The sequence below is a fragment of the Hippocampus comes genome, unplaced genomic scaffold, assembly GCF_001891065.2.
Source record: "Hippocampus comes isolate QL1 unplaced genomic scaffold, H_comes_QL1_v1.1 scaffold387, whole genome shotgun sequence".
NCBI lineage: Eukaryota > Metazoa > Chordata > Actinopteri > Syngnathiformes > Syngnathidae > Hippocampus > Hippocampus comes.
In genome coordinates, this window is record NW_017806161.1 from 355,255 (window position 1) to 365,442 (window position 10,188).

The 10,188-nt window shown below is 40.8% G+C and overlaps 1 protein-coding gene across 1 annotated transcript in view; it reads right to left on the bottom strand.

Moving 5' to 3' along the window:
* trmt11 (tRNA methyltransferase 11) overlaps positions 1-10,188 on the bottom strand; it is a 35,362-nt gene that overhangs the window by 21,845 nt on the left and 3,329 nt on the right. The window contains exons 3-11 of the mRNA XM_019895696.1: positions 9,567-9,640; positions 9,349-9,430; positions 9,170-9,262; positions 7,524-7,658; positions 6,774-6,930; positions 5,610-5,690; positions 5,279-5,443; positions 4,988-5,060; positions 4,772-4,906 (exon numbers count right to left, since the gene is read on the bottom strand). Of these exons, the coding sequence (XP_019751255.1) occupies positions 4,772-4,906; positions 4,988-5,060; positions 5,279-5,443; positions 5,610-5,690; positions 6,774-6,930; positions 7,524-7,658; positions 9,170-9,262; positions 9,349-9,430; positions 9,567-9,640 (995 nt within the window). The remainder of the gene's footprint in view (positions 1-4,771; positions 4,907-4,987; positions 5,061-5,278; positions 5,444-5,609; positions 5,691-6,773; positions 6,931-7,523; positions 7,659-9,169; positions 9,263-9,348; positions 9,431-9,566; positions 9,641-10,188) is intronic.

Sequence of the window (10,188 nt, forward strand, 5' to 3'; positions counted from 1 at the left end):
CATGCGTCCCATAATATTGGAGGGGAAACTTCACCATTGTCGTTCTGTTCCAAGTATTCTGCAATATCTTTTCCAATTTGTTCCTTCATCTGATTCAGAACAGAAGTATTTAATCGCCACATAGTGTTTCTCCGATGCTGTTCCAGATTTAGTTCTAGATAAATAGGGCTATGGTCTGAAAGGTCCATGTTCCCCATGCTGTAGCCACCAACCCGATTTAGATCTTTAGTGAGAGTAAAAATAAATAGTCAATCCTTGAGTATGCCAAATGGGGATTGGAGGATTTAATTCTCTCCAGATATCTATTAGACCGATTTCTTTCATGGCAATGTTTATTTTTTTGTGAATCAATTTGGGTTGGGATGAATGTGGATTTGAGAGATATGTAGCCACTTGTGGATGTTAGCCTTTTTGTTGAATCAATTGTCTTCACAACTTTTGTCTTTTATTGTTTTGTAATGCCATTATATCTATGTTTCATGTCCGTGTTTGTGACCAGTTCTAATGGCTTTGTTACAGCTGCAGCGGTTGTGAAGGCTGTGTATAAAGCTGTATTGTATGTTATTGTATTGAATTGTATTCCTGTAGTGTAGTGCCATCTAGTGGATGCATAGCACAACCGCAGCCATTATTGTAGCTTCCGTGCGCCTTATAATGCAGTGCGCCCTATTTATGAAACCAATTTTAAAATAGGCGATTCATTGAAGGTGTGCCTCATAATCTGAAGCACCTTATAGTGCGGTACTCCATGTAATCATGGTGACGACTTCCTTGCTGTAACACACAACTGTTCATTTTGGACTTGTTTCCTGATCCATTGTCCTAAAAAATGTGTATTACCATAATTTAGGTGCCACTCCGAACTATCTCAGGTTTCATCTTCTTCCCTTGAGAAAGGAAAAGAAATGTATGGCAGGAATGACTAGCTAACGCAGCCAACTACAGTACAGTCTTGAAGGTTGCCTCTGAGTTACCTTGTAGAGAATAAAAAAAACATGATATCACTTAATGTACAAAAAATGTGACAGATTATCACCAAAATTTATGTGCACATATTAAAATCCATCCATCCACCCATCCAATTTCTAATCCGTTATCCTCACAAGGGTTGGAGCCCATCCCAGCTGTCTTCGGGCAGTAGGCGGGGGACACCCTGAATTGGTTGCCAGCCAATCGCAGGGTACACATAGATGAACAACCATTTGCACGCACAATCACACCGAAGGACAATTTGGAGTGCTTTTGGAATGTGGGAGGAAACTGGAGCATGTGGATAAAACCCATGCACGTCAGCCTCACAGTGCAGAGGTGCAAGATTCGATTCTGCCTGCGGCCTTCCTGTGTGGAGTTTGCATTTTTCTCCCTGTGCCTGTGGGGGGTTTCGCACATTAAAATCATAGTCTGCAAATATTAGTATGAAGCGCGCAGTATTTTTGATTATATTAACGCACGCTTGGGATGTTAATACACAACGTGAATTCAATAACAAATATTGCCAGTTTCATTCTAATATTTTCAGACTATGATTATCACATTGGGTGCCACGGTGGTCGACTGGTGAGCATGTCCGCTTCACAGTGCAGAGGTGCGGGGTTGGATTCCGGGTTTCCTGTGTTGAGTTTGCATGCTCTTCCCATGCCTCAGTGGGTTTTCTCCGGGTACTCCGGTTTCCTCCCACGTTCCAAAAACATGCATGGTAGGTTAATGGAAGACTCTAAATTGTGCCTAGGTGTGATTGTGAGCGTGAATGATTGTGTACCTATGTGCTGCATTACGATTGGCTGGCAACCAGTCCCGGGTGTACCCCGCCGACTGCCCAAAGACAGCTGGGATAGGCTCCAGCCCGCCGGGAGCCTCGTAAGGATAAGCGGATGAGAAAATGGATGGATGGATGGATGATCACATATCTACACGTTCACATATATTTTGTTGACGATCTATCAGTTTTTGTACATTATGCCATGTAATGGACCAGTTGCATACTCTTGTGCAATACACGGGTTGGCTGTGTTAGCCAGTCACTCCTGCAATAAATGTTTTTTTTCCTCGAAGGAAGAAGATGAAACATTTGATGGTTCAGAATGCCATCTAAATTAAGGCAGTACTTGACGACGCCATAGGGCAGTTTTATCGCACAATACTAGGGCTATAACGACAAGGGCCCAATAGACCAGTTTCAATGTTTGCAAACACTGACTGCTCGCATCTTAATGATGTCACTGTTGTTTGCAAAGACAAGCATTCTTAATTGTCTCTCATGTTGAATTTCTTCACTTTGACATTCAGAGCACTGGGCAGAAATCACATCGCGTCATCACCCCCCACACCTTCGCGATGCTTTGTTTTAATTAAACAGTCGGATTGCCCTGGTCCGCACCAGTTCTAAGCCAGCTGCTAGGCGCCGGCCGAGGCGACCCGACGGAGAGACGCCCAGCCCTTCACCGAGAAAACAGAACTCTCCCTGGGGCACCCGCCGGCTTCTCCGGGATCGCTTGCGTTGCCGCACTGGGCGCGTTGCATTCTCACGTCGTCAAGCTTGTAACTATAACTTTCGCCATTTTTTTCTGAAAGGGGTGTTTACCAAGCAGGAATTCTATAAAAGACTTTATCTCTGTGTGTGCTCTTTCCATTCTGACAACCCACAGCACGAGACAAGAGATCAGTCAATATTCTGGCTGCGCGCGCATCTTGGAGGCAGAAGATGCGCGCGCAGCCAGAATTAATGGATGCATACGTCACATGAAACTGGTCTTGCCATGATATTGTCGTTGTCATGTTATGACATGAAAAGCAGCACATCTCAGTCAAAAAACATTACTTTTCACTCGCTTCAGCTGAACACAGCATTGTTAACTGTATAAACCATGATACCTTGCGCTGTGGAGCCAATTTGAACAAATGTCAATAAAATGACTGGCCAAGCCTATTTATTTTTTTGTGACTGCTGTTACTATGTACAAAAACGCAATGTTGTGCTTTTTTTTTTAATATCATGAGCTTTTTTTTTTTTTTACATTATCGTGAGTTTTTAAACAGTACTGTGAGCTTTTTTGTAATATCAAAAACCTCCCACAATATCATGATAATTATCATATTAAGAAGACGTCACAGTGAACTAGTCAAAAATGTCCAATATGGCAGCATACAGGATATGTCATTAAATTGATGCTTAATCGGCTTCACCCTTTTTTCAGCCATTCAGATGCCATTGACTTTCGCATTTTTAAAGTTCATACACACTGCCGAATAGAATGAAGGAAAATGAATTTGGAGGCATGTGTTGCTTTAAGGTAAATACTCCACTTCCATTAGTCATTACTTAAATCAATATAACAATCTCAATTGATCATTTCTCTTCCTTGACACTGCGAGAATGAAATGACGTGATTTTGCGACACCTGTTAATCTCATAAACATGCACTGACACCAGAATGTGCATACGAATGAGCATGTGCAAGAGCATAGAGAAGGCAGGCACGCAGGCAGACACATATGATCACCATTGTTCCAATCATCCAGTCACCGCTGCAGATATGTATACAAATAGGGTGGGGGTGGGGTAACAGAAACCTGATAGCTGCCATGTAGGGCTTCAGATTAGTCCCAAGAGACAGACCACATTTGGGCTTCGACACATATGAAAGCACACAGCGGTTAGCCTGCACACAATACAGACAGACAGTTGACATACATCCGACGTCCCTGGCTTCAGTCGTTTATTTTGGCAGTGCTCTGACAGACACGGAGTCAAGCACAAGTAGATGAGTAGGAAAGACAAATGTGAACACACATATGACACATGTGGAAGCACGTGTTTTTCGAAGAGGCCACACACATCCACGCAAACTGTGAGTGAATGCAACCACAAATGCAAAAGCGGGAACAAAAGTACGCTTCACAGTTTACTTACATTTGTGGATTTGCTGACAAACTTGCAGGAACACCCAAAAGATATAGAATAAACTCATCCCCATCTCCCTGCTGGGTGTTCTTTTACAAATGGCCGTCATGGATGCTGCTGTTTTTACCTTTACCAGTTAACAGCTGCATATGCACTCAGCACTATGCCTGCACAAAACTTTCAACAATAGCCCCTTTGTTTCATGTGATGCAGAGCATCCTAATGTTGTCAAGGGGAAAAGGGAACTGAGCTTACTATTGTCATTTGTGGTTTACTGGGACCTAAAGGGACACACCTGTCTCCTGCTCACTGCAAATACTGTCATTAGACAGGTGAGTGTGTACTTAAAGGGGCAATGTTTCCTATGAGTGGGAATAGAAAATGTGTTGAAAAATGCTTTGTGGTTCTGGTCAACAGCACAATCTGAGACAGATGTTCAAACTGCTGAAACAGAGCAGAATTTCCCAAAACGTGTCTCAGGTGGTCTCTGTAGTCTTTACCATATTGAAAAGCAGTGCATGACTGTAATAGTGTTTGATGCTGGGGGTTTTTGGGGTGCAAAGACGCCCTCTCTTGGTACCTAAAAGCATTACTCCAAAAGGACAAAAAGAAGAGATGCAGTGAATGACAGCAGAGCGGAGTAAATCACAGGGAAAGTTGACTGAGTGAAATGCAAGAACCAGGAGTGCATTTCATTTAACATTTATGACCGCCTGTGGAGTTGAAGATTACTCTCAGTCTCTGAGATGTTCCTGGTCCAATACTGTGGCAATTTAACAATGGTGCTCCATTTGACAAAATGGTTAACATCACTGAATAGTGAAGTGCTCCATCGTATTATCCAATCATGGCATACATATGTTTACTCACTCTGGTCTATAAACAGGCAACCAGTAGACCAGCCTCCCTCCCATGACGAGGCGATGTGCTGAGAAGTTCAGCATGTCGGCCAATATTTCACTCAGGTGGTAGGACTGGGATACAGCCACGTGAGACTCGGCATAGCTAGGATGAACAAAATATTGAGCATTTTCCTGTAATGCTTTCCCTTTACCTATTTGGTGGTAGACAATCAAATGAACTTACACGCCAACCACACATTTTGTAGTTTCTTTGTGGGAGCCTGTTCTCCTTGTGGACTCGCGTATGCCATATGGAGCTGACCACAAGAGACAAACAAATAAGTAACACCAAGATTTTTAGAAACAGTAGTGATATAAAATTACAAAATAGATTCGCAACAGAGTTAAACTCATCGATTTCTACCAGTTTCAACTAGTGTAAAATAAGTATGGATGCTTACGAACGTTGAATGTGTAGGAGCAAATGACAATTTATGAAAAATTACATAGATGCCATGATGACAAACGAACATACGATCGGTAATGATGGCATCAAAGAGAGCGGTCTCCCTCCACACAGGCTTGGATGCATCAGAAACCATCACATCCACATACAGTTTCTCTGTTCCATACTGTCGCAGGTTGGCTCGGATGTTCTCATCTGGTCCTCTCCACTTTTGATCTTTGCGGCTGGACCTTCCTGGGGGAAAAAAAAAAAGAAACTAACTTTTGGTGATACAGTTGAATGATCCCCCAAATTCAGACCTTGTGTCTTATTGCTACTTTTGACCAATTAGAACATTTCCACATTTTAATTAACATACAGAATGACTAAAACTATGATTATGGCAGAAAAAAAAATATACCTTTGCCATGGATGGTGTTGTAATCAATATCTGATCCACACACGTAGGCTCCAAAATGAGAACAAGCAACCAATAGGCTTCCTTTGACAAACGAAAAGAGCACCATTTCATTCAAAAAGCTGTCATCAAAATATTTGAATGGCTTTGCATTTTTCCAAATGAGAATGTTACTGTTGACTGCCGATCTGTGCACCAGCAATCTCTTTGATAATGCTCAATCCGGCTTCCGCTCCTGTCATTCTACTGAAACTGCCCTGACCAGATTTGTCAATGACTTGCTGATCATTGCAGACTCTAGGTCAGTATCTCTGGTCCAACTTCTTGATTTAGGTACCGCTTTTGATCAGTTAGAACACTGTGTTGGGGTACACGGGCAGGCACTCTCCCAGTTCTCGTGTTATTTATCTAACAGAACCCAGCGTGTTGGTTTTAACAATTGTTTGTCGAAATATTCTGCAGTCATCTCACGTGTGCCACAGGGATCTGTCTTTGCCCCCCCCCGTTGCTTTGTATTCACATACTCCCTTTGGTTAAGATTATTTCTGAACATGGTTTTAATTACCATTGTTATGCTGACAATATGCAGTTTAACATGCCAAATAACACCTCCAGAACCTGGAATCTAGAGACGGTTACATTACAAGTTGGATGCGTCGGAATTTTCTGATGTTAACAGAAAAAACAGACTTGGTAGTGATTAGGCCTTCAAACTACAAACACCTGTATGAGGACTTATCTTTTAATATTGATGGATGAAGGATTTCTGCAAGCACTCATATAAAATAGCTGGGAGTTACTTTTGATCCAACTCTCGTATCGGAGAACTCACTAAGACATCACTTTCTCATCTGCGTAGTGTAGTTAAAATCCGCCCTGTTTTATTGTTGTGAAATGCCAAGATGTTCTGCATTCTCTTGTGTCTTCAGACTGGATTCGAGGAATGTTCTTTTTTCGAGCCTCCCTAACTACGCCACGAGATGTCTTCAGCTCGTTCAAAATTCAGCCGCGAGAATCCTGACTAGAACAAATAGTTACAGTCACATGGTGATATTGCACTTCAAATAAACTGATTGATCGACTGATTGTTACATTAATTAATAATAATATTCATCAAGGTACTAGTCTGCATGTGCATGAGAGAAATACAGAAGCAAACTAACTCACCAGTGCCAACAAACGGGTCAAAGACAAGATCATGTTCTTTGACCTTGGCATGGTTGGCCATTATGAAGGAGAGGCCTGCATCCATACTGGTGTTTCCGATGAAGTGTCTGTTCTTCACACTGTGAGAACGAATCAATTCACGCTGACCATCCGCTATCTGTGTGGAGGTTAATCATTAGTAGCATGGCGAAAAGATGAATAGCATTTTTGCACATTCGAAAGCTACTATTCAATTTGTTTGCGGGACTTTACTGGTGACAATCATTTTAGCTCCTAAACTCCACATGATAACGTTTAGGGTCATGTATTCTTAACCTCCCATGCCTATTTTTGAAATGTGGGAGGAAACCTGGAGTACACGGGGACAACATGCAAACTCCACACAGGAGGGCCGGAGCCGGAATCGAACCCTGGAACGCTGCATTGTGAGGCGGATGTGCTAACCAATCAATATTCGTGCCGCCCCGTGGTGACCATGTTTTGATAAATTATATAATTGTACGAAAGAAAAATAAACCAAACTAACATGTTCCTGGTATTTGCAAAGTAACATCACGGAAATAACCACTTTCTGGGAAATCATAAACACAGATCCACATTTGTCATAGGAATGACAAAGATGCTCTTTTCATTGTTAAAAATGTGTATCATCAGCACAATTTTTAAGCTCTTCTTTACATCACTATTACTGCTCTGGGTTCCTGTTCAAAGATAGATGTAATTTGCAGTGCAATCTGTCCAGTTTCTCACCCATCGGCCAAAATAAATGTAATATGGATGCTCAGGGATGTTGTTTGGGTCAGTGCCGTAATCTTCCAGCAAGCAGAAAACGTGCTGAGGGCTCTTGAGACTTACAAGACCCTCAAATGGAAGGTAATCCATTGCCTGTAGAAACAATACAGTTACTTTAACTTGAAGTACACCCACACTTCTAATAAAATCAAATTTAAAAAAATATCTTAAACAAAAAAAAAATAACTGTTGTAATTTCCTTGAATGCCACATCACCTGATTAAAACTGACGGTCTGTCTGAGTATTATCTGGGTATATCAGACAACAACAAAGGAGGCAATATAGAATTTTAAAAAAGCCCGTTTGAACAGGTGGGTTAGAAGCTTAGAAGTTATTAACGGTAAATTTAAATAAATCCGAACTTGGTCATTTTCTCATCAGATCTTTACTTCACTTCCTTTTTTTTTGTCAACACCAAAATGTGTGCTATTGAAACATGCATCCTTGATTTTTGGTTTGTGATATCCACGAAAATGGGACTCATAGAAACGCTTTCAGGTCTCCTTACGGATGTGTCACATCAATGTCTTTTGCATATCTATGACTCCCAGAATGCATTGCATGGTACAATGCATTTACTTCATGACGTTATAAGGATGTTAATCCTGGTCAAATGTGTGTTTGCATTATCACTAGTTGAATGTGTGATATTTAACTGTCACATTTATGTTGCACTGTTATTTTTGGTTTTCTTATTTTTTGTTTGTTTGTTTATTTTTACCAAACCAAGACTCTAAGTTCTTCATAAAATAGTGACATCGGGGTCAATTCCTTCACAATAGTTGCAATGCTGTAAGTCGGCTTGAATGACATGTCACTTTGAATACCTAATCAACTAATACATGTCATATTTAATAATGAGAACTATACTTATATTTTGTTGTTTAACAAATTAGGAAAATACTTGAATCCTTCAAAGGCTGTAAATGGTTAAAATACATGAAAGTACAAACAATGGGCCAATTATTTGGCCAGGCCCGAGAAATTTGTACTGGGAGCCCAGTCGGCCCTCAATTAGTGAACTTCAGGGGCCCGACCACTGCCGGCACTGTTAACGTTGAGCCCTTTATATGCAGGATTTTTCTTTTTTTTTGTTAGATTTTGTATTAGACCAGTGGTTCTTAACCTTGTTAGAGGTACCGAACCCAACCAGCTCATATGCACATTCACCAAACGCTTCATTTGTGAAAAAATATATAGTGTATATATATATTTTTTTTTACTAATTCAAGACATAAAAAAGCACATTTATTAAAAATAGAAAAAACCTAATAACATTTCAAGTCAAAAGGAGACGTTTTTTTAATTGTGCACAAAATGAACCAGCCAGGGATGGCCAAGCGGGCGTGTCACATCTAATTGCCATATTGAGTCGAGTGTGTCTTAACCTCCATGGCAGAGGCTCCGTCGAACCCATGAGACCGACTCACCGAAGCCCTAGGGTTCGATCGAATCCAGGTTAAGAACCACTGTATTAGACTATATTAGATTGCACTGGTGTTATTGCAGAACAAAGCGTGGGGTTGCTTGGGTGAATCGATGCACAAGTTGATTGAAATGCAAATTATTTCATTAAAAGTACTTCCTGATTTCAAACACTTACATCAATTCGTTTAATTCTCTCTGTGAAATCCAGGGTTTTGTTGAAGGTGTAAACATTTATTCTGTATGTTGAGTCTTTATGCAAAAACGGCAACTGCAAAGGTAAAGCAGAAAATTGATGTTTTAGTCGAACTGTAAAGTGTGTTTCACATTACAGAAAAAAAACTTAGTCGCACTAACCATCTGTTCTGCTGGGTAATTCCGCAAGGATGTTCTGAGCTCACTGTGGGTTCGTCCGTGGCCCCACAGTTCAAACGCAGATCTATTTAGTAACAATTTCAAATATCAGTGTGCATGACACCCCATAAAAATAGACCTCATAAGTGGCAATACATGAAAGCATTGGAATCAGTGCAATTTGTGCAGACAAATATTGATGCCAGCATAAAAATTCTTACTTTGCACAAACAGATCGGGCCATGATGCAGCAGACATCATCCTCTGTCAAATCCTTCAGACACCAGAAAGGACACTTGAAGAGAGTTAAAATACTGTGATCTTAAAATGAAATCTTTGGCTGTTTTGTATCATTTATATTAGATAATTTTATTCAGGCTCATGGACGCTGGAGCCTATCCCAGCAGACGACGGGAGAAAGACGGGCTACACCTGGGACTTGTCATGAGTCAATCACAGGGCTGATTGTCAGTCTCTATAGCCGGGTTATATGGAGCCATGTGTTTTGTTTTAGAATGTATCCGAATGACTAAACGGAATAAAAATGCTCAATATAAACACCTCAATCGGAATAAAACGCTTGAATCCGAATGGAATTTTATTCAGATGAACAGGAGTGGTATATTCTTGGCGTGTTGCACAGCTGTACCATGGCTGCTCTGGTTAACGGAGTGGAGCACGTCAACGGCGGAACAGAAAAGATCACATCACATGTGAACACGTAACCAGAGATCTTCATTCGGAATGATTTCAATCTGATGGATTAAAAAAAACAGAGATGAAAGTGGACTTTTCTGAAAATTCCGGAATAAATAAATAAAGGTGTGTGTATATATATATATA